The following is a 25,226-nucleotide window of genomic DNA, read 5'->3' as shown; positions in this document are numbered from 1 at the left end:
TTCTCTCCTTCCTCTCCTCATCTCCCCCTCCTCCTTTTTCTTCCTCTTTCTCTAAAACTTTTAGCTCCACCTTTCCTTTCCATTGCCCAATCACTGGCTCTAGCCTTTATTTTATAAGTTAAAATGGGTAGGGAAGGAATAACTTAAGTCCTTTGCATTAAGAAACCAAATCATCCATTTCTGAAGGATGCCTATTTTTTCTTGCTTTAGCATCTGTCTTCCTTTCCCAAGCCAGCCCAGTATTTATACAGGTCTGTTCAGGGACAGCAAAAGTATATTATAACCTCTCATAAAGTAAAAAAATATTTATTAAATGATCTTATATTTAATTTAAAAACATTTGATATTAATAAGACAAAGTCCAATAAAATGACCTATCCTGTTCTTTTTGAGTATCCAGAAATAAGCTAGAAATGTAACGCTGGTAGAGCCACTTCCCAGCATGCACAAGGCTTGACCCACAGTTCAAAAAGTCAGAAGGAATAGCAGATAGCTAAATAGTGACTTCTTACATGCCAGCACGAAACAATGTGTATATATACTTTGTGCTCAAATCAAGAAATACTTGTCAAAGGTTTTAATATCTAATTTTATTAACTTCTGATCTGGTTTCATGTGTGATTTCAGCATATATTTCATGACAGCCAAAAGCAAAGAGAATCATTTGGAATTGCTGAGAGGAGAAACCCTACAATTTTATGAGAGTCAGCAGCATTCTTTACATAAAAGTCAGTTCTCAAAACCCACAAGCTTCAGAACATAAAAATAAACTTCTATGTACATATTTGTTTCCAAAAGTGGCAATTCTAGTATAAGAATTTATCACATAAAATTCAGCTGAATCAAGTAAGAAATATTTCTCCAGTGCCAACACCAATCCAAAGTGGAGATTGTACGCCCTTTCATTTTGCTTCTTTCCAGATAAAAGCAGGAAATTGTTAATATCCTCATACAAAACTCTGACCACACACATCGGCCTTTACAAGTAATTGAGAAAAAAATAAATAAGTCAATAGAAACTCCTGAGATATGGCGGTCTTCACTGTGGAAGGGAACCTCTAGCAATAATCCCTCTCTTTTCGTGAGGGAACTTGGTGCCTCTCATGAAGACGTACGTGTTCAATGTCCTTTACTGGGTAAGTGGCAAACAAAGCCAACGAAATTGACCCCTCCTGTTTACATCAAAACACTCTCATAGGCATCAGCAGAGCCATCTCCATCCCAGGAGAAGCTAGTTCTTACCCACTCGTTAGCATCTTTGGTTACAAGGGCGATACAGTGTGTAGATGTGGTAGGTTAGAGCTCTACAATGTCTAAGTCGAGACGGAAGAATCCTATAGGTAGGTAGATACAAATGCAGCCTACACTGCCTACGTTCATCACAAGTCACTATGCAAAGTACAGCTCTAAAATGTCAAGACAAGTTGACAGTTTCCTTCTCACAAGGGACTCAATCACAAATCGTCGATGCTGCAGATCAAGTGGAAAGGTCACTGGACGCGATTGCTCTGGCGCACTTGAGGGTAGCTATGTCTCCGAGGGGCATACATAAGATAAGAACATGTCCAGCTGGTTCTTCACAATCACTTCCTCTGGATGCAGCTTGTGGGGCAGATGATGAGCCAAGGTCATCTCCCAGGCATCCACAAGGTAGACTCCAACCCCTGAAAACATCCTGCGAAGCACAGTGTCCAGTTGAAAGTTGTACCAGTCGCTGTTGTAAAGGCTCACCTCAGGCCCCAGCTCTTGGGCATTGCCTGTCCGGACAACAATCACAGTCTTAGGACTTCGATCCAGGAGTTGGACCACTGCCCGTCTGATGTTCCTGAGCCTCCGGATATAGACTTCCAAGGGGAATGTACTAAAGTGAGACCATACTGCTATGGCCACCACTGTGTTCTTCCCTCCCACGATCCTGTTCAGTTCATTCGCCACATAATGGAGGTCATTACTGAAGACGCTCGTGAAGCGGATGGGTGGACCATGACAGCGGTATTTGAGCAAGATGTCGTGTTTCTGATCCACTGCAAGGAAGGGACCAACGTTCTTGGGACTACCCAAATTAAACTCCACTAAATCTGAAACAAAGGGAAAAAAAAAATCAAATTCATGAAAACATTCCATCTAAATATTCAAGTGGCTTTGCAAACAGTTTTAAAAACAGAAGCACAAGAAAGAGGTCAGCGTATGTTTAACAGGAATTCCTATTGTCTGGGTCCCATTTTGAATCAATGGACCTTCAGTCCAGTGCCATAATTATTCAAATCACACCCAGAAAACATCACATAATAAGCAATATCATCAGTGACAGTCTGCACATGTCTAAGATGATTACCTCCATTAAGCCAAGAAATCTTGCTACCGGCATGGATGACCGAATATTCAAGAGTGTGGTTGACATTCGTATTTTTCCCTTCTAGTAGGAGAGTCGTTTATCTTTTAAGACAAGGTCTGTAACTTCCGTTTTATGAGCACATTCCGGTAACCACACGTTATCTTTTTGAAAACGATGCCATTTGCAACAACATGAACAGTCAGTCCGGGGAGGAAGCCACGCTAAGTGGAATAAGTCCAGCACAGAAGGAAAGGTCACCCACAGCCTCCCCTATGTGTAGTAAGTATAAGAGTTTCATACTCAGAGAGTAGAAACTCACCAGAAGCTGGGAGCTCGGGGAGCAATGAGCAGTTAATTAAGGACACCTAGTCTGGTGAGGAAGAGTCGGTTGTGAGACGTAGCATTCTGAGGTACACCGTGAGGTACAGCACAGTGGCCATGGTTGACAATAACATTCTCTGGAAGCTCCCAAAGAGATTTCAAAGATTGCCACTGCCAATAAACAGGTTTATGAAGTAACAAGTATGTTAGTTAGCTTGGTAAGATCATTCTATCAGCAGGTCCCGATGTACCTTCTAAATACATGCATGTATTTATCAATTAAAACACATCTTTAAGCCAAGAATGATAGCATATGTTTGTAATACCAGCACTTAGGAGGCTAAGGCAGGGGGATTACTGAGTTTAAAGCTTCCCGGGGCAACAGAGAAATCTTGCCTCAAAATAAGTAAATCAATAATTTTTTTAGGAAGTAAAATAATCTAAGTTATACTTCTGAATTTAAAAACAAGGGGCTGGGGATTTAGCTCAGTGGTAGAGCGCTTGCCTAGGAAGCGCAAGGCCCTGGGTTCGGTCCCCAGCTCCGAAAAAAAGAACCAAAAAAAAAAAAAAAGAAAGAAAGAAAAAACCAAACAAAAACAAGAAAGCAAGTTCCTTGTTTTTCCAATGAGCAAAAGAAAAAAATGGTTCTGTTTCTTTTGTGACTTTTAAATTTACTCCCATAATAATAATAATCTGTGACTTTTAAATTTATTCCCGTAGTGAAAACCTCACAAGAAAACTTGTCTAACATGAGAAATAACAAACTTAAGTGGGGCCTGGTGGCGCACACCTTGATCCTAGCACTAGGAAGGCAGAGGCAGATGGCTCTCTAGGATCATGAGGCCAGCCTGGTCTACATAGTGAATTCTGGGCTAGCCAGATAGTGATAGCATGTCTCAGACAAAAGAAAAAGAAAGAAAAGTGTGTGTACAAGGCACGCAGGGAAGGAGGGGGGGTGTCAGCAGCACAAATTTCACTCCCTTTTCTTAAGTTGTGTTTCATGGCCCAGTTCCTACAAAATAAATGCATGCATGCATGCATACATACATATATGCATACATACATATATACATGCATAGATACATAAATATATGCATGCATACATACATCATACAAACATACATGTATGCATACATACAAACATACACACATACATACAAACATACACACATACATACTAAATGTTGACAATGCAATTCTATTCACACTCCCTTGGCAACTCTCCAGTGCCCACTTCCACGGGTCCCGTAAATCAGCCACAGCAGATATCAGAGGCTTGCCTCACAGGTCATAGTCAATTCAGATTGGCCTGGTCCTATGCTCCCTTTAAGGCAGGTTTCGCTCGCTCGTTCCTCTCTGGCATGCCTAGCCTCTCCCTTAGACCCTCCTGATGGACTCGTTATTATTTTGCCTCCAGAGTTAAAGTGGATAAAAGTTCACATTATCATTTACTTTTGATAAAGATCAGGCACCCACACAGGGCTTTAGTTTATCAGGTGAAAATCTGTCTGTAAAGGGTCTTGTGGAAAATGATCAAAACAGTCCATGTGATCATGGCTATTAAAGGAAATACCAAGCTTCGTCATCAGAAACTATGAAGAGGCAACTGCAGGGGCCTTGAAGGCCTGTGGGGTCAGCACCAAGGCCTACCCAGCATTGCGCCACACTACTTCCTCCACCAGATCTTGATTTCGGCTTCACCAACTAGAACTCGACCATAGCTGCTTCAGTGGGAGCTATGGTTAAGAGCACTGACTGCTCTTCCAGAGGTCCTGAGTTCAAATCCCAGCAAGCACATGGTGGCTCACGACCATCTGTAATGAGATCCGATGCCCTCTTCTGGTGTGTCTGAGGAAAGCTACAGTGTACTCATATCTAATAAATAAATAAAGCTTAAAAGAAAAGAAAAGGGGTTGGGGATTTAGCTCAGTGGTAGAATGCTTGCCTAGCAAGCGCAAGGCCCTGGGTTCGGTCCCCAGCTCCGGAAAAAAAAACAAACCAGAGTTGACTTTCTACTTTTTGGGGTAAAATTTGCTTCCTTTTCTTTTAAAAAGTAAATTAGAGATGATGAAAAAAGCACCATAAGCAACTCATACACAAAACAATGAGAATTTATATTAGAATGAATGAATGAATGAATGAATAAAATAAAAATCTCTGGAGAGATGGCTCAATGATTAAGAACATTCACTGCTGTTCCAAAGATCCTGAGTTCAATTCCCAGTATCTGCATGGCAACCCATGACTATCTGATGCTGTTTTCTGGTGTGTGGAGGTACATGCAAAGTACACATACGTGTACATAAATAAATACATCTTTAAAAAGAAACCCTCCATTTACAACCATAAAAATAATAGTCCCCATGAAGGTTGAGGAGAAGGCTCGATCAGTGCTTTGATTGGCCCCCCGTCCAAGCACAGGGACCTGAGGCAAATTGGGGAGGCAGTGACAGCCAGGCCAGAGACTCAGTCTCACAAAACAAGCTGGACAGAGCCTGACACCCAAGTGACCTCTGCCTCCATACTCATTCTTCACACACGCCCACTCACACCCACACACACACACAAACACACAAACGGTTCCCACAGCACCATCTGCTCCCTAACAGATAAGGACACACACTTAGAGAAAGAAGGCAGTGTCTCCTGTGGCTAAGCGGCAGGTCCACAACCAGTACAGCCTTATTCTGGATCTGGAGTAGTCTCAGAGCTAGGCTAAGAATGCTGGGCTATCTCTTTCTCAGTGAGAGGCCAATGGATGCCTTTGCTACAGGGATACGCTTGGCTGCTTCCTTCCCATAAAATCCTGTACAGACCTAGAATTGAGCCGTATGGAACTGGAAGAGAGACAACCGGGCCGTGGCCAAGTTTCATGTTCCAGAACGTTGACGGTAAGGGACACCTGGGAGGCGGCATGGTGCAGCTGCCTAACCTGCCTCAGGGAATGAAGCCCTAGCAAGTGCATGACTCACCCAAGGTCACAGAGAGTCCAGGGCGTGAGCCTCGTGAGAACCTGGTGCCCCCACCAAAGGAAGACCCTGCAGGCAACCAGAGGCTGTGTCACGTGTCTCCCAGGGAGATAGATGCTTCTCTATGGAGACATCACCTCCTCAACTGACTCCTCTCTTTGGGCTCAAAAGTTGGGTCTGCTCGTCTCAAATATGATTTCACACATACTGGGAACAGCCCTGAAACCAAAAGCAAAACACCAACCTGGAACAAACGTGGTGAGGTACTCGAACCACTGCCTGGCTGTCGAGTCACCGAACAAATACACCATTTTTCTTTGCAAGCACTCTGTAATGTTGTCAGGGTCATTGAAATGGCGCATCTTAAACCTCCTGGGCCTCCACTGGTCTTTGTAGAAATATCCAGAAGGAAAAGTTCCTGAGTCTTGAGATACTTCTGGGTCATCAGTTTCTACAAAGAAAAAAGGGGGGTTGGGGGGAGATCTATCATAAGATTCTGAAATTCATCTCCAAAAACAGATACAAAAATGTTTCCGGAAAAGAAAAAAAAGAGAACTATACCCACATATTTGCTAGCCTGGAAGCTTAAAGGCAGCACTTCCTGTTGTCATAGCTTGCAGAAATCCCAGGCTTCCCCCCAACCCACCCACGCGCTAAAATGGGAAGATGAGAAGCAGGGGTGGGGGTAGGAGCGGTATTGGAGGTCACCGGGGACAAAGAACGCTTCAGGCATTCCCTCTGTGTATGTGTGTGTGCAGCGAAGTTCAAAATAAAGGAAGACAAAACCTAAGGAAAGGCAAGCATCTACCCAGTGATATTTCAGAATGGAAGCAGTTTTTATCCCAATGCTGGAAACCAAACGATAATCTCACATTAAATTATATATATGAGACACATAACACACATGTATACAAATTTTAATATAGCAATCTTAATATGATGCCTCCGGTCCATTAAACATTCTAAATTCAAATTTTAATTCGGAAAACCACCATCGTCAAATACAGCGAAGAAGCCAGTGCCGTGTGATGGATCATGTCCACAGATGGTTCCGGTCTTCAGGAATCAGAGGCAGCAACCTGTACTCCCATTGTAGCCCAGCCACACATTGTAACAGCAGCACTAGAACACCTCAGAGAGAGTCACTATCTCTCTGCCTTTTCACCTCCCTTGGGAGATGCCACGGTGGAAGCAACAAACTGTAAGGCTTCGAAACATGTGGTAAGAGCTAGCATGACTTACAAGTTAACTCTGTTCTGGGCTCTGTTTGAGGCACTCACATGTTCTCTCATAGAGGTTCACGTAACCTCCTCCAAGCTCCTATCAGTGCGCCTGCTGTTCGGAGCAGGCAGCTTGAGCAAGGGCCCTGAGCTGAGCTCCTGGAGAGACCCTGTCAGAACCAGAACCAAGCAGGTGAGCCTCCACCCCCAGCTTCTCAATCACCACTTCAGGGCATGGGAAAAACATGTGCTCAGAAAGGCCAGCCATTTCTTTAGCTTTTCCCTGAGGATATGAACTTATTCCTTTTTTTAATAACTCAAATGTGGCTGGGGATTTAGCTCAGTGGTAGAGCGCTTACCTAGGAACCGCAAGGCCCTGGGTTCGGTCCCCAGCTCCGAAAAAAAGAACCAAAAAAAAATAAATAAATAAATAACTCAAATGTGTAATCTCCAAATAACACAATCATTTCATGCCACTTCCTCACACGCCCCGGGGTTCGGCACCGATCACAACCCAATCACTTCAGCCACGATTGGAATGCGAATGCTGATGACCCAGACATTTAAATGTAAGTCAGCCTATTCGAGATGGTTTTCAAGTTATTTAACTCCTTAACACTGTCCCTGTTACGCAATCCAGATGATTTTGCGTTTCCAAATCTCTCTTTAAAAACGCATATTTTCTAGCTTGTTTATGTAAAGAAAAAGCAGAAATATAATCTGTTATCTCCAAAAACAGATGAAGACCATTCCCATTAATACAACCATGCCTACGTATTTGCCGGTCTGCCAGCTTTTGGATGGCATTTCCTGTTGTCACACAGAGTAACACTGCAGGATTTCCCGACAGTGCCTATTTAATTTTTCCCCCTTACGCATCTTTATTGATTCAGTGACTAGGTAGAAAAGTAACTGGTATTTTGCTAAAGTTTTAATTTGGCAAACATGATTAGAAAGGGAAATAATAAACATTTATGAGATATATTCAAGAGTAATTTCCCTGTTCAGAAATAGCAGGGTACAGCTCCACTACTCAGGAGGCTGAGGCAGGAGAATCACTTGAGCTAGGAAGTTCAAGAGCAACTTTGGCACACAACATGACTCCATCTCAGAAGGAGGCCAAAGAATCACAGTGAGAAGCCAAAATATCAAATGCTATCAAGTGTCGCTTCACCTCCCTATTATCACGTTGCATGTGTGCGCTTGTGCGCATGCGTGCCAGAGAGCGAGAGAGCGAGAGAGCGAGAGAGCGAGAGAGCGAGAGAGCGAGAGAGCGAGAGAGCGAGAGAGCGAGAGAGCGAGAGAGCGAGAGAGCGAGAGAGCGAGAGAGCGAGAGAGCGAGAGCGAGAGCGAGAGAGAGAGAGCGCACACACACACTCGCTTGTGTGTAAGTCAGAGGACAGCTTATAGGAGTAGGCTCTCTCCTTCTGCTGTGCGGAAGCCAGGGACTGCCATCCGGGTTTTACTACGTGAGCTGACTCCCCTGCCCTCCTTGATTTAATGTATCAAAGCTGCATAGCCAGAGACCTGCAGAGAACACACCTGGGGCACAAAGAAAATATTTACTGGATGAGAATTAAAAGTGATTTTGAAGTTACAATTTTACCCCTGGTAATTTGGCAGATTCAGTTATTTTGTGTCAAATACATGTTAAAAAGAAAAGTATATATCACACAGGAAGCAATTACCATTTCCACGAGAATGTTAATTATATTTACTACCAGAGTTTAGTCAGGCAAAGCAAATCAATTACTGAACCTGACATTCATTCTTTAAATGCAGGCTGCTGTTTGGGAGCGAAACGCACGTGCCTATAGTGCCCCCTCGTGGTCAACTTGTACAAAAGTGTTTCCTGCCTGACTTCCAATAATGGGAAGTTGCTTAAAAAGTGTTTCTTAAAAAAAATAAAAAATAGGGGTTGGGGATTTAGCTCAGTGGTAGAGCGCTTGCCTAGCAAGCGCAAGGCCCTAGGTTCGGTCCCCAGCTCTGAAAAAAAGAAAAAAGAAAAAAAAGAAAGAAAAAGAAAAGAAGAAGAAAAAAGAAAAAAATAAAAATAAAAAATAAATTAAAAAAATTTTTTAGGGCTGGAGAGATGGCTCAGAGGTTAAGAGCGCTGTCTGCTCTTCCAGAGGTCCTGAGTTCAATTCCCAGCAACCACATGGTGGCTCACAACCACTTATAATCAGGTCTGGTGCCCTCTTCTGGCCTGCAGGAATACACGCAGGCAGAAAGCTGTATGATGTATACATAATAAATAAATAAATTTATAAAAAAAAATTTTTTTAAAGTGTTTCTTAGATTTTTGGATTTCCCATGTACTATGGGTATTTCCTCCATAGGAGGCACTAATCAATATCTATCCCCCACCCACAACTGTCCCAAAGGCAAACCAAAGTTTGGTTCTACCAAAGTTCACCCACCCTGGACTTACCAAGTTTACTGGATTTACAGAGTGTGGATGGGGACTGTGGGAGGAACAGTGGAATGGCTTCACCCAGCAACAGGAATTAGTTTCCCAGTAGCAACTGATGAAGTCCTGTTCTCACAGTCTTCCCCAGCTTACATACTCTAGCCCCACCAGGTCCCAAAGGCTACTTGCAGCTAAAGCAAATGGCTGAGAGAACTAGCTGGTGGCTCAGGTGAGTACCAGTGACAATCCCCCCATTGAGAGAATGCCAACAGCCAACAGACCCGGCTGCACTGCTGGTCTTACAACGATGATAATTATTCTGCTGGGGGAAACAGTACTATACAACCCCTCACCAACCATCAGCCTAATGAGGGTAATCTGGACCAAAAACAGAATAAGAATGAGGGGGGAAAGGCTGAGAAGGTTTCCTCAACCTATACAGATGAAAGAGATACCATGAGAATTAAGGGCAGAAATCTGGGTACCATCTCAGCAAGATAAGCAAGGTCCCCCATAAGGAACGAGTTCAAATTTCCAACCAGAGCGGAATCCATCAAACTCCCTGAGTCATTTAGCTGTGAGTGTGTAGGGACCACAGTACAGATACTAGTAAAAGTTCATCAGTCATCCTAATCCTGGGCAAGTCCGTCCTCCACCGGACACTTGCCTTTGATGAGCAGGTCTACTACAACTAAAGGCAATTTCTTGCTTTTGACTGAAATGACAGCATTGAGTGTTGGTAGCAAGGCAATCTCAAGCAATCCACTGCACTCTAAATATACATCTTATGGGAAAATGAAGTAGCTTATATATAAGCAGCAAAACTTGTAGGAAAGCTTCAAAATAAAGTCATAGAAAAATAAGAAAGGAGTAAAGGTTATGAATTCTTCCATATCAATTTAAAAATCTTTCCTGACAATGTAATTCAGAGTCTGGCACAAAGTGATTTATGTGTCACCATTACCCATTTGGAGGGGTGTGTGTGTGTGTGGTGTGTGGTGTGTGTGTGTGTGTGGTGTGTGGTGTGTTTGTGTGGTGTGTGGTGTGTGGTGTGTGGTGTGTGTGTGTGGTGTGTGTGTGTGGTGTGTGGTGTGTGTGTGTGGTGTGTGGTGTGTGTGTGTGTGTGTGGTGTGTGGTGTGTTTGTGTGGTGTGTGGTGTGTGGTGTGTGTGTGTGTGGTGTGTGTGTGTGGTGTGTGGTGTGTGTGTGTGTGTGGTGTGTGGTGTGTGTGTGTGTGGTGTGTGTGTGGTGTTTGTGTGTGTGTGTGTGGTGTGTGTGTGTCTGTGTGTGTGTGTGTGGTGTGTGTGTGGTGTTTGTGTGTGTGTGTGTGGTGTGTGTGTGTGTGGTGTGTGGTGTGTGTGTGTGGTGTGTGGTGTGTGGTGTGTGTGTGTGGTGTGTGTGTGTGGTGTGTGGTGTGTGTGTGTGGTGTGTGGTGTGTGTGTGTGTGGTGTGTGTGTGGTGTTTGTGTGTGTGTGTGTGGTGTGTGTGTGGTGTGTGTGTGTGTGTGGTGTATGTGTGTGTGTGGTGTGGGGTGTGTGTGTGTGTGTGTGTGTGTGTGTTACAGAATCCAAACCGGAAAAGTTTTCAATGGTCAAATTTGTAACAATTTCTGGCACAAACACACACACATACTCACAGAAATGCTGACTGAGTAGCTGAACATGGTGATGCACACCTTTGGCCTCAGCATTTTCTGTGAGTTCGAGTCGACCCTGTTCTACATATCTAGTTCCACAAAAGCCAGGGCTACATAATGAAACCCTGTCTCAAAAAAAGGAAGGGAGGGAGGAAGGGGAGGGGAGGAAGGAAGGAAGCCAATTAAATTAGAAGAAGCCAGGGTATAGTGATGTGGACATGAAAAAGGACAACCCTTCCTCACACTAGTATTCCAATTAATACATCTTGAAAGGAATGTCATAGAAATCATTGCTACAGTTGAATCCAACGGAAGCTGAAGTTAGTAGGTGGAATGGTTTGTACATGCTTGGCCCAGGGAGTGGCACTATTAGAAGGTGTGGCCTTGCTGGGTAGGTGTGGCCTTGTTAGAGGAAGTGTGTCACTGTGGAGGTGGGCTTGGGGACTGTCTTAGTTTGGGTTTTACTGCTATGAAGAGACACCATGACCAGGGCAACTCTTATAAGGATGACATTTAATCGAGGTTACAGGTTCAGAGGTTCAGTCCATTATCATCATGGCACGAACATGGCAGGGTCCAGCCAGGCATGGTGTAGCAGGAGCTGAGAGTTCTACATCTTCATCCAAAGGCAAACAGAAAGACTGGCTTCCAGACTGCCAGGAAGAGGGTCTTAAAGCCCACGCCCACAGTGACACACCTACTGCAAGGCCACACCTCCAAATAGTGACACTCATATTCAAACCCCAACAGAGACCCTCCACCCAGCTTCCTGGAAGCCAGTCTGCTCCTGGCTTCCTTTAGATGAAGATGTAGCACTCTCAGTTCCTGCTGTGCCTGCCTGGATGCTGCCATATTCCCACCTTGATGATAATGGACTGGATCTCTGAACCTATAAGCCAGCCCCAATGGAATGTCCTTTAAAAGAGCTGCCTTGGACATGGTGTCTCTTAACAGCAATAGAAACCCTGACTAAGGCAGTAGGGAGAAGTTTAATTAGATACAGAATGTTTGCATAGAAGGAAAAACAGAGAACCTCACTAGGGTCTTAAAGTGCCACCTCTGAAAGTTGGGAAGGTCTCTCACTCTGAGCTCCTTGGATATACAAAGCAAATTTTTCCTAATTACATACCCCAACAGTATGATTTTCTTACACAAAGCCAGAGTATTCTATACCTAATAACTCTGAGTTACTTTCTTCCATCAAAAATAAAGTCCCCTGCTAACTTAATCTGTCTACTCTCTACCCAAAATAGTACATCACAAACCTATACCGCTTTCTGGCTGACTTGGGACCTGCTGATTAGAGGTAAACTATAAAGCCTCTGCCTAATTAGCTTCAGAATAATGTAAGTGGGACACGTGCATGGATATAAAACAGTGCAGCCATGAGTCCCTCAGCACTGAAGCTGACTATAACGGGGTCCTGAAATCTTTGTGTGTGTTCTGTCCACACTGGGTAAGAAATTTCCCATTATTAAAATATTGAAGAATGGTGGGGGGAGGGGAGAGATCTGGAGAGAGAGCTCAGTGGTTAAGAGCACTGGCTGCTCTTCCAGAAGTCCTTAAGTTCCATTCCTGGTAACCACCCGGTGGCTCACGGCCATCTAGAATGGGATCCAATGCCCTCTTCTGGCTTGCAGGTGTACATGCAAACAAAGCATCCATATACATAAAACAAATAAGTAAATCTATAAAACAAACAAAAGTATTTTTGAAGTGTGGGCCTGGGTAGTAGTGGTCAATGCCTTAAAGCCCATCACTCACGGGGGCAAAAGACAGGTGGCTCTCTGAGTTCGAAGACAGCCTGGTCTACACAGAGGCCTATCTCACACCACCACCACCACCCCAATTTTTTTTTTTTCTGAAGAACAAAAAGCTCCTCCTATAACCACTCTACAGGACACCTGGGAACATCACACACTGGCAAGCATGACGGAGTGGAAGGAAAGAAGGGTGGGTCGTTAGTAGGTAAATGTTTAAAGAGCAGTGCTACTGAGAAACACCGCGTGTACTTCACACGCATGTCCCTACAATTGGCAAGTCATCTGGTTCAAACAGAAAGCAAATACAGACCTTCACCAGGAGACTGAGACTTCTCCCCTCTAACAGTGGAAGCCAGAATCTATATCTGGCCTACAGATTTTATTTTTATCATATAATTTTTTACGAATTTCGAACTAGAAAACCAGTGTTTTAAAACATGTAACTATCACATTTTAAAACTCTGATTATTTGATGGGGGGGGGGGGCTGACAAAAACAAAACAAACAAACAAAACCTGAAGATTTCTGGTTTGATGCAGTGAAGAAAATCTACAGGTCTGGGTCACAGTGGGTTTGTCTGGCAGGACAGGGAGGACCACACTGCCCCCTAGAGGTAGTCCTGGCTCTTAGATTCATTCTGCACAGCTTACACAAAGCAGCCATGTATCTAATAGCCTTCCCCTTCGGTGCATGTGCATTATATACCCAGTGCCTGTGCAAACGGGGTGGCAGCTTACGCAGTGTGGGTTGACAACTGCTCCCAATAACCACAAAGCTCTCTCTCCCACCTACATGTCGCCTCGCTCCCTAAATCAGTAAATTTCGCAAAGCAAAGGCACCACACTCCTCAGAGGTTCGCTCTGTTTTCTCTCTGTAGCCAAGGCTAGCCTGGAAGTCAGTATGCTTGTAGGGCAGGCTAGCCTTGAACTCACAGCCGTTCCCCCTCCCTTGTCCTCCCAAGATGACAGGTAGATGTAAGCCGATGCTCCCAGCTTCTCTTCATTATCAATACCTTCGCCAGTAGATCGGAATTGCAGCAACTTGTGATTTCTTTGTGCTTGTATGTCAGCGCTCACTACAGACTGAGTCCAGGGCCACAGGCATGCTAAAAATGGGTACTGTCCTACGGAGTCAGAAGTCCACACTCAAGTGTTCAACGCTTTCCAAGACAATTTACACACATGTTGTGATGATCTATAGAGCGACACCCTCCAACAGAACTTTTTATATACTGCCGAGTATGATGATGTTGCTGAGTGTGTGGTTCTAAAGACTGAGGTGGTTGGGTTTTTGTTTTTGTTTTTATTTTTTTAATTTCAAGTCATTTCTGTTTTAATAGCCACAAAAGGCTAGGAGCTTCCACACTGGAGTACACAGCTCTAGAGCGGTGGACCTCAACCTTCCTAATGCTGTGACCCTTTAATACGGTTCCTCGTGCTCTGGTGAGCTCGAACCACACGATTATTTCACTGCTACTTCACAACTGTTATTTCGCTACTTTATGAATCATAGTGTAAATATCTGTGTTTTTCAATGGTCTTGAACAACCCTTGTGAAAGTCATTTGACTCCCCCCCAAAGGGGTTGCGACCCACAGGTTGAGAACCCCTCTTCTAGAGGCTCTTGAAGAGACAAATATTGAGTGTACAATGGGAGAGAGAAAAAAAAAAGGACAGCTTTCACGCTAGCAGGCATAGCAAAACCCAGAATTAAGTACCCGAGATCTAGCTGATTTTTTTTAATTAAGCTTTTAATAATTTTAGATTATAATCAGAAGTAACCATGGCATATGAATGATATGAATGGGTTAAATTTTTTTTTATCCCCTTAACAAAAATACAACCTGTCCATTGGGCTGGAGAGATGACTCAGCAATTAAGAGCCCTAGGAAGGGCTCCTGCAGAGGACCTAGGCAGGGTTCCTAGCAGCCACATGGCTGACACCAACTCCAGGGGATCTGACGTGCTTACCTGCCTCCTGAGGGAACTGCATGCCGGTAGTACACAACAGAGGTGCAGGGGAAACACTCCCAAAATGAGCACTTTTTCTTACAGAACAGGAAAACATCATCAAGTTCTTTTGTCCTCACCCTTTATTCTCCTGGAGATCACAGTCACCCAATCAGGTCCACTGGAGTTGATTGGCATCTTGATATTCACACCACTTTAGAAGGAATTAAAAAAAGCACAAGCTTAGATGGGCATTAGTCTGCAGTTGTGTATCTTTGCCTGTAAGTGGAAAACTACATATGCTTTCACAGAGCATTATGGTGAAGCAGAAGATAACCAACGTGATTAATAGTTAAGAAACTAGGGCTCTTGAGAGAAGGCTATATAACCTGAAGATGGGTTTACTGAGTGTGCTGCCACTTCTATAGACACACACGTGTATAAATAATTAATATAGAGATATATAGATACAGATATCCCTGAAATGACTAACTGCAGGTTGAATAACTCCTTTGGGGATCAGAGAATGTCTACTTGGTACCACCTGTTTTTGAGGCCACAAGTCCACACTGAACTAAGTCACATGGATACACTTCTTACACATGCCCAGAACTGAGAGAAGTGCCGTGGAGATGCTCGCCCCGCCCGAAACAGTATTCAAACAGTACTGTCTTCAACTGTAGACTCCTTGGTGTCTGTTCCCCTTACTGTCACATAGATTCCTCAGGGTATGTATGGGTGGGGCTTCTCTAAATCACTTTATACCTTTAGACCATGGACTAGAGTCTATGCTCAGTAGATTCAATTAAGGAACAACACAGAAAACTAAGGGAGAATGAAAGTCAGCAGCAAAGAACGGGACTCCGCAAACACTATTCCAGAGCCACCGTCAGGACTCTTCAACTCATCCAAAACAAGTTTTAAAAATGGAGACCGCTCGACCTCCTGACGCAGGAATGAACCTCAGGAAATTTTCACTGCCTCATCAGTTGCACAAAAATATGTGCTCATTCTGTAGAAAATTAGTAAGCTTCTCTTCTATTCTGGGCACCATTCTAATCCTGGCTTATGTGGCAAAACTCCCAGATCTCCTCCCTTATTGGAACTGACTTTCTACAGAAGGAGACAGAAAACCAAGTCGTGAGGGATCTATTCCAGGCTAGCCACACTGGAGGATAACAGAATTTCATATCTTACATAGCGACTTTGGATGACCTTCAAGAGGGCACATATAAACCACTCTTATGAACTTAGAGTTTATTACACAAAAATAGATACCTTTCATATAAAAAGTGCCTGAAGGATAGTTTTCCCCATGATTTTCCTTCAAAAACACTTAACCTCAATTTAGTGATATGATGACAAAGCAAATCTAACGTAAAAGACATTTTACACAATATCAGTATTGAAATTGTCCATATCATGAAAAGCTAAAGAGATGAAGAGCCTCCCTAGATTTAAAAGGGAACACAGTATTGCAGTGGTTTGAATAGGAATAACCCACTCCCACCCCTCCTCATAGACTCCTGAGTTTGAATGCTTGGCCCACAGAAAGTGGTATGATTAGAAGGTGTGGCCTTTTTTGGAGTAGGTATGGCCTTGTTGTAAGTTGTTGTAGTAAGTGGGGTCTCATAGGCTCAAGTTACCCAGTCTCCTGGGCCTGTGGATCAAGATGTAGAACTCTCAGCTCCTTCTCTAACATCACATCTGCCTGCACCATTCCATGCTTCCCACCTTGATGATAATGGACTAAACCTCTGACACCGTAAGCCAGACTCAATTAAATGTTTTCCCTATAAGTGTTGCTGTGGTCATGGAGTTGCTTCATAGGAATAAAACCCTAACTTAGATGGTATAGAATATGGTCACAGGTTAAATTAACAGAGGGTACTTACTGGGGAAATGTAAACATGAACTAGGGTCACTGGGTATCTTAGCCAGGGTCTTATTGCTGTGAACAGACACCATGACCAATGTAAGTCTTATAAAGGACAACATGCAATTGGGGCTGGCTTACAGGTTCAGAGGTTCAGTCCATTATCACAAGGCCGGATTATGGCAGCATCCAGGCAGGTATGGTACAGAAGGAGCTGAGTTCTATATCTTCACCCGAGGGAAGCCAAGAACAGCCTCAACATCCTAGGAAGAACTAGGAGGAGGGTCTCCAAGACCACCCCACAGTGACAGGCTTCCTCCAACAAGGCCACACCTTCTAATAGTGCCGCTCCCTGAGCCAAGCATATGCAAACCATCACACTGTACTTAGTGCTGTATCAATGACAAATGTCCCAACTGTGATAACTGTCTTAAGAGTACATGCTGGACAAAATCCATGCTCTAGAGAAAAACAAATATGGAAGATACTAACAACAGAGAATCTAAAAAGAAGGTGGGTAGGTGGTGGTAACATCAAAGTATTCCCAAAGCAGTTGGGAGAAGGTATTGACTGCCTACTTTTTGATTGGTTGGTTTGGTTGGTTGTGTTTATGTGTTTATGTATGACTGCAGGTATGCACGCATACATGTATGGCAGGAAAGCCAGAGAACAGCTTCTGATAGGATTTCTCACCATCCTGGAGCTTACCAGGTAGACTAGACTGGCTGGCTTGAGAGCCCCAGAGCTTGTCTGTGCCATCCCCACACTGGGATTGCACACTCTCACCACCACACTCAGATATCTGGTGCGTTCTAGAGACCTAACCTGGATCCTCATGTGTGCCAGCAATCACTCTACAGACTGAGCTATCCGCCCCTCCCCTTTCTCTGTTGTGTGTTATCCTATCCTGTTTGAGGCCAGGCTACCCTTGAACTCCCAACCTCTTGCCCTGGCCTCCTGGGTTTGGGTTACAGTATGAGCCGTGATGCCTAGAGGGAAAAAACATAGATCATGTTAAAATAAAAAGAGAAGTTCTCAGTGAGAATGTCATTTTGAAATTCCCGCCCATATAATAGAATCTTTAAGGGAGAGTCCTTCCCAAGACCACCATTTTCTCTCTCCTAAGGGCAAAGAACAAAGATTCTTCCTCCTCCTCTTTCTCTCCCTTCTTCTTCATAGGAGATTCATAAGACAGACTGACGACAAAACTCCAGAAAGAGGCAACTAGATAACCTCCACATATAAGTTCATAGAAATTAAACAGTCTGCTCTTACTCATTAAAAAATAGCAGGCTGGGCTGGAGAGATGGCTCAGAGGTTAAGAGCACCCGACTGCTCTTCCAGAGGTCCTGAGTTCAATTCCCAGCAACCACATGGTGGCTCATAACTATCTGTATTGAGATCTGATGCCCTCTTCTGGTGTGTCTGAAGACAGCTACAGTGTACTTATATAATAAATGAATAAATCTTAAAAAAAAAATAGCAGCTTTGGGTCTACACACAAGATTTAAAATATGTAAATACAGTACACACATATAGTTTTTAATAAATTTAATTTAAAAATTAAAAGAAATAAACCTAAACCCTTGGAGCTTGGCATGTCACACGCCTGTAATTTTCATCATTTGCTAGGCTATGTTGGCAAGATGGATTTTCTTGCCAGTCTAGGTTTATATAGTGCGTCTTAAAAATAAATAAGTAAATATGAATAAACATTTAGATTTATGATAGTTTTTTTTCTTTAGTTTCAGTTTCAGTTTTTATTCAGTGATAACAAAATACTGATCTTCTAGAGAACTATCCAGTAACTGCATTGAATGGGCTCCCTCTGCTGGGCCGATGAATCAATGCATGGCATGAGTTCACAGCATAAAGACTTGTGAAGAGGGCTGGAGAGATGGCTCAGCGGTTAAGAGCACCCGACTGCTCTTCCAGAGGTCCTGAGTTCAATTCCCAGCAACCACATGGTGGCTCACAACCATCTGTAAAGAGATTTGATGCCCTCTTCTGGTGTATCTGAAGACAGCTACAGTGTACTCATATATAATAAATGAACATTTGTTTAAAAAAAAAAAAAAAAGACTTGTGGAGAGAGGAAAACCAGTTTGGGAAATTTGAGAAGCTCCAACGATGCTACAAAATAACATTTCTTCTACCAAAATGAGAGACCATAAAATTAACACTTCAGGATTTCTAACTTTACTCAACAAAAATAGTTCTCCACCACAGTTTTTACAAGTAAAAATATTTCTAGGGGAAGATCCAGAAAGGAGTGGGGAAGAAGAAAGAATATCATCAAAATATTTTGGTTTGAAATTTAAATTTTCAATTTAAAAATGAAAATACTTATAAAGGCTGGAGAGAGGCTCTGTGGTTAAGAACACTTGCTGCTCTTGCAGGGGACCTGGGTTTGACTCCCGGCACCCACATGGTGGCTCACAATCATCTGAGAACTGTGTTCAGGGATCTGTCGCCCTCTTCTGACCTCTGCAGACACCCAGCATGTACCTGGTGCACACGCATGCATGCAGGCAAAATGCCATTCACAGAAAGCAGGTCTTTAAAAACATTTTAAATACACATTTATATTTAAATGTATATTTTCAAAATAATTGTGCTTTTTTGACCAGGTAGTTTTGTAATGTCATTTCTTCTTTGATTTTTTTTAGGGGGGTTACTAAGTAATTATAAACATCTACAAGGCACAACAAGAAATTGACTTATCGTTGAAAATATACCACTTGTTCATGATGGAAACATTCAAAGTCCACTCTAGTATTTTTTTTTTTACATCTTCAATTAGCTATTGTCAGCCATAGTTATCCCACTACAATATAACAGTAGAAATAATTTCTTCTATCCAGCATGTTTCCCCACTTTTTATCCCTAAAGTGAAGAAAACACAAACTTCAACTCAGACTGACTCTATACCGTCATTCTGCCCATTGCCCATATACTGACGTTGTGCTGAAAATGTCCTGTGTTTATGTTCAAAATAGATATCTCAGCAACAATATAGTAACAATATAGTAATGCTTTCAACAGCTGTTAAAATAGAGGGTTTGCTCTGGGACAGCTTGGTTCTCCTGCTTCCTAAGTGAACAGTAATACTGTCATATCCATAGGCTTACTATAGATTAACATTTTTGGTATTTAAAAGCTGATCTGCTCTCTCTTCAAAAGCTTAGCTTCACAGGACCCTCAAGCACCAATGACTAGACTTCAAGACCTCATTTCTGGAGTGGGAGGCAGGGCGTTGGATACATAGATGGCATGGAGAGGAGGGGGGTTGTCTGGAGTCAGAGAACTACTTTTGAGTTGGTCTTTGCCCTCTACCCTGTGAAGGCGGGGCCTCTCATTTTGGCCATGCTGCATACTCCAAGTGTGCTGGTCTGCAAGCTTCTAGATTGTTCTCATATTTCTGCCTCCCATCTTGCCATAGGAGTACTGGGGTTACAGATTTGTGCTGCAGCAGGCTTTTTATGTGGATGCAAGGACTGAACTCGAGTGTCAGACTTGCAGCTCAGCCATTTCCTGCTATTCTTGGACTTTTTTTTTTTTTTACCTTTTGTGTGCATAGGTAGCTTGCCTATGTAGCAATAAACATGGTAGTATTTCTAACATAAAACAAAGCTGAGTAAGAACAAAAATTGAAAGGGTAAAAAGGGGGGTTGAGGAGGGGTTGGGGATTTAGCTCAGTGGTAGAGCGCTTGCCTAGTAAGCACAAGGCCCTGGGTTCAGTCCCCAGCTCTGAAAAAAAGAAAAAAAAAATTAAGTTGAACAAGCACTAAATTTCACTTTTAAAACACTAGACAAAAGTACACATCTGTCTGTTTTCTTACTCAATACCGTTTCTGATCAGGGCCAGATTCAGACAGACAAGAAATGAATACTTACAAGAGGCTCCTGGATGCGGCAAAGACGGTGGGAAGGATCATTACCCGCTAGAAAGAAGCAAGAAGGCCATACCTCTGAAAGAAAGCACTTTCGGCAGCAGTGAGAAGGCCCTTCGTGTATCCGCCCTTGAAGTGGTTGATTCTGCTGCTGCAGGGGAGTTTCTTTGGTTTGAAGCAGAACCAGGGCTCTCCGGTGTAACGGTCTGTAAAGTTGCACAGGGGAAGGCTTCCAGGAAGACACACATTGCACTTCATTGTTTCAGAGATCCTTCCCGATCGGAAGAGACTCTTGAAATAGACCCTGTCTGGTTTCTCTTCCTGCAGGCGCTGAAGAACTCTGATCCCTTCACTGGGGTGAACCAGAGATATGGACACTCTAACCCTGCCTGGCCAGAGCAAAGTAAAAAACACCTTGTAAAATCCATTCTGGTAGTCTACCACTCGGCCCACGGCCCCAGCCTGCAGCTCAGGCGAGTGTATTCTGGCCTGCAGGTAGTCTCCTCCATACTTCTTGGGCTTCCCTCGAAAATCTTGCACATGAACCAGCACCTCCAGCTGGCTTCCCACCCTGAAGAAGGCTGCAGAATTCAAGATGACAAAGTAGCTGGAGGAGGGGTCGGTGCTCTTCACAAACGGGACCAGATCCACATCCGGCACCTTCCACTTTGAGGCAGCAAGTAAGGCATCCTCCTCTAAGCGTTCCTGACTGGACAGCGTCTGGTGCTCATAGCCACAGTATGCATTCCGACTGAAGCCTGTCGCCTGCGAGGAAATATACTGTCCGCTGCTGTCGATGAATGTCTCTGATATCGTCTCATGGTCCAAGTACTAAAGAGAAAGACAACAGAAACCATTGCTACAATGCTCTGAATATTAGGCAAACGAATCTCTGTTTCCGTTTAAACTTGTATAAAATCAACACGGATCGCCAACCACAGTCTGCAAGTCTCACAGTGATGGTAAAAGAATAAGATTAACAGAAAATTCATAAAGAGGTTACCTCTAGCAGCTGTATGTGGGTTTCTACCGTAAATTATCAGAGAAAAACCTCCTTGAGCTTCTACCATGGAATGGAGAAAGGAATCGTTTAAAAAAAATAAATAAGTCGGTTAGAATTCATCAGATAAGAAACTACTCTTCCAAACTCTAAACCTACCTGGGAAAGGTGAAACCCCCACCTCCATCTGTTCCAGCCATAAGAACCAACAAGTACTAAAGAAGCCCACATCAGGGGCGTTGTGCTCACCCAAGGGCTCAGGTAAACACAACGTCCTTGGCTCTTCCCACACACAAATGCTACCGATTGTCCTGCTAGGACACAGAGCACGGCTCCTGTCCCCAAGCTCAGCGTGTCTACAATTCAGCAACTGCAACACAAGTTAAATTTTTTTTAATTAAAAGAAAAAGAAAGAAAGAAAGAAAAGAAAAAAATCAGAGAAAGAAAAAAAAAGAAAAAATAGGATTTTGAAGAGAAGCAGCACCAAACACAACAAGAACGCTAGACCTCTCACACTGGAGATTTAAGCAAGAGTTCATGCAGCTCAGTGGGCGCAGCGCTTGCCTCGAAATGCCCGAGGTCCCCACTTCAATGCTTAACACCACAAAAGCCTAAAACAATAAAATAAAATTTTAAATTAAACAACTAAGTCTCCATGCCCCTGATGGCCGCTCTGACCTGTGGACACGCACACATGTGGGCTGTGGGGAAGCTTTGGGGACCTGCACAGTGGGTAAAGTGTGTCAGCACCTGAGGCTCTGACCAACACTGCCTGCCGCTGCTGTAAAATGAGATTATGAAAGTGGTTTGTGCTCCCTTGCTCCCTCCCAATGCCCAAAGCTGCTTTTGCACAGAGGCAAGCAAGGCTAGTGGTCGGAACTCACAGAAGACGGCGGGACTGGTGTGGATGCAGAGGAATGTCGTGAGAGCTACACATTATGACAATTTATGATATTGGGATTGAGGGCAACCCACGACACTATGGCATTAGCTTGTGGCCACTAAAATACCAAAAGACGTTACCCTGGCCACTGGGAAGCATCGCGGGGTAAGGGTGTTGCCAACAAGCCTGATGAACTGAGTTCGATCCTCAGAACCTACATGGTAGAAGAAGAAACCCAATTCCTGCAAATGCACATAGCAGCCAGCACACACACACACAGATACATGAAATTAAGACACTTTTTTAGTGCGGTGCTAATCATATCATAATCTCCAGGAAGCTAAAGATCATACTGAGGACGCACAGAGCTCTTGTTTGCTAACACTGGCAACACCAGGTTCCAAGGCTGATCATCCCATTGGGTAACACTGGAAAAGCACAAGTTACTACCACAGGTTTGAGAGCAAATCCCAGTATCAGAAGAACAGTATCCCTTCCCAAGCCTATTCGCATGTGGCACGGGGTTTCACAAGAGGGCTTTCTAGGATGAAAACATGGGGTGTGATAGGGCCATCCAGGACACCTACACCTGAAGCTTGCTCCTAGGAGATCACTTCCTGCCTTCCTTAGGCATCCCCAGGATTATTTAAAGAAACTCCAGGGAGTTGATTTTCATGTGCTCCATCTGCCTTTATGCATCCATGCCATTATCTCTGTCTATGTAATTGTGAAAGAACATTATCTGTTACTGTTACTACATACCGTGGTATTAAGAAAGAAAGTAAATGGCCAATAAGGGGGAGAGCAAGTAAGATAGGGGGAGAATAAAAATAAAAAATTTTTTTAATAAAGGAGCATCTGTATATAAAGACTAAGGTGGCTGGGTGTTTTCAAAATGGGAAAGAAAACTGGGAATTGTATATAAGTTATGGAGGTCTGAGCGAGTTACACAGGCATGTAAATGACAACACCTGGAGAGGATATCTGTATGATATAAAACATTTCTAAGATCAAAATTCAATACATTGGTATCAGTCCTCTCTTAAATCAGAGCATCTGCCCTTAGTTATCAGTCACGGGAACCGACTTAAAGAACACAAATGTATGTCTCATCAGGATCATCTGAAGGGGCTCGGTTTTTACCCAAACATTACATAGCAGTTAAAAGGACCAGACTGGTGTGACTGACACGGTCCCAGGGTACTGAGGGACAGCTCTCAAAATATCCTGTATCCATGCCAGGTCACCTGTCCTCTTCCTTGATGAAGCCATAGAGACCTCACTGGGTGGATTCTAGTCAGTGTCGAGTCAACACTGAAGAGGGTCAACATACAGATTTAAAGAACGCCCTCGATGCTTCCAAATGACCCATGGTCAAGCGGGGTCTTTGATTCATTCTCGAAACAACTGAGCAAAGGAAGGCTTGAGGAAGGGTGACCGACCCCTTATGGTCCAGATCCTCAATGGGCTCGACAGTTAAAAAAGAATGAGGTTAATTTTAGCGCTTCCATTGTCATAAACACCCCAATAGGACACTATAGCCAGAGGTTAAAATGATTTGTATGTCTCTCTAATAGCCCAAAGGACCACAGTCCTCAAACAGTAGACTTAAATCAATTTGAGATGTTATTTGGACAACTACTTCTCACTAATGGTTTCCTTTTTATGAGAAAAATGCTACAGGATTTTATCCTGTACAGAGAGACACAGGACACCCATGTCCTTGGCTCAGCTTCAACGCCGCAGTGTCTTTCTGCAGCCAAGGGAGACAGACTCGCTATTGTTTTGACCTAAAAATCAAGGGGCAGATGGGGAGTGAAGCAGGGGAGACAAGCTCAATCCTCACTGGGCCAGAGGTAAGGCTTGCATGCCCGCCTCCATCCCAACCCCAGCCCACGGTCACCCTGGCCCCATCGGCAGTCGGCTGCCCTGCCCAGTATAGCCAAGATCAAGGTCATCCTCATCTTCAACACCAAGGGGAAGCTGTGGACTTCCAAGTTCTGCCAGCCCTAGAGTGAGGATTCTCAGCAGCACATCAAGGGGGACTTTCCACTCGGTGTCTAAACCACAGCAAATGTTCGTAATTCCCCGAGAGAACTTTCAGCTGGAGGATCTGACAAACTGGTTTATAGACATTGTGCTACACTAGATTTTGTCTTCTATGTGGGCTCCTCAGAAAGTGAACCTGGTGTTTTTAGATCTAATTCAAATACTAGATACTACACAAATGTTTTGAAAATGCCTGCAAACTGGATTTGATATTCCATGTACACAAGATTCCCAATATTCTTGGAGAATTAGCGATGGGGGAATGGGGTTGGAGTTGGAGACCAATATGAATGAGGTTGTTATGCAAATTGATGCACAAAATAAGTCGGACCAATATGAGGCTGAGTTAGTAAACACTCCAGCCCATGATGTGTCAGCTGTAAAGAATATGAATTTTGTAATGGAATATTAATCAGCCATTAAAAAAATGACATCATGAAATTTGTAAGCAAATGGATGGAACTAGAAAAAAAAATCATCCTGAGCGAGGTAACCCAGACCCAGAAAGATATGTGGGGTTGGTATTCATTTATATACAGATATTAGGTATTAAATAAACGACAACCAAGCTACAGTCCATACACCAGTAGAAGTTAGGTATACAGAATGGGAGTAGGAAGAACACATGGATCCCCCTCAGAGGGGAAAATAGAACAGATTTTATAAGTGGCCTGGGAGTTAAAGGGAGGTGTTGTTTTTAACAAAATCTCAATCGCTTGATTTTACCAATGAAAACTCAGGAGCCAGATGCTAGGGTGAAAACCTGTTAGTTCAGTGAGGCAGAGAAACCAACCAGCTGACCTTCCTCCACAGCCAATGCTGCCCCACCCCCAAAAGGGGAGTTCGCCTTCTCCGTACTGTCTCAAAACCCCTCAAACTAAATGCCCCTCCCTCATACTTCCCGTGTGTCTCTCTATCTGTCCT

General features: G+C 43.6%; 1 protein-coding gene and 1 pseudogene across 6 annotated transcripts in view; one reads left to right on the top strand and one right to left on the bottom strand.

Annotated features, from left to right (window-relative positions):
* Window positions 1-555: 555 nt before the first annotated feature.
* Window positions 556-25,226, bottom strand: part of Nxpe3 (neurexophilin and PC-esterase domain family, member 3) — a 50,789-nt gene continuing 26,118 nt past the window's right edge. For 4 of the 6 annotated variants that reach the window (XM_006248252.5, XM_006248253.5, XM_039088621.2 and 1 more), the window contains 4 exons: window positions 20,447-21,201; window positions 14,742-14,815; window positions 5,870-6,076; window positions 571-2,078 (listed from right to left, as the gene is read on the bottom strand). In XM_006248252.5, coding sequence (XP_006248314.1) covers window positions 1,528-2,078; window positions 5,870-6,076; window positions 14,742-14,815; window positions 20,447-21,201 — 1,587 coding nt within the window. In that variant the 3' untranslated portion in view covers window positions 571-1,527. Of the gene's footprint in view, window positions 2,079-5,865; window positions 6,077-14,741; window positions 14,816-20,446; window positions 21,202-25,226 lie in introns of those variants that run through there. The other 2 variants (NM_001109435.1, XM_039088623.2) reach the window with 2 other exon arrangements.
* Ap3s1-ps1 (adaptor related protein complex 3 subunit sigma 1, pseudogene 1) lies at window positions 24,062-24,714 on the top strand (annotated as a pseudogene).

This window comes from Rattus norvegicus, chromosome 11, assembly GCF_036323735.1.
Source record: "Rattus norvegicus strain BN/NHsdMcwi chromosome 11, GRCr8, whole genome shotgun sequence".
Lineage (NCBI taxonomy): Eukaryota > Metazoa > Chordata > Mammalia > Rodentia > Muridae > Rattus > Rattus norvegicus.
Note: the sequence above shows the minus strand (reverse complement) of the source record. Positions and strands in the feature narration are given on the sequence as shown.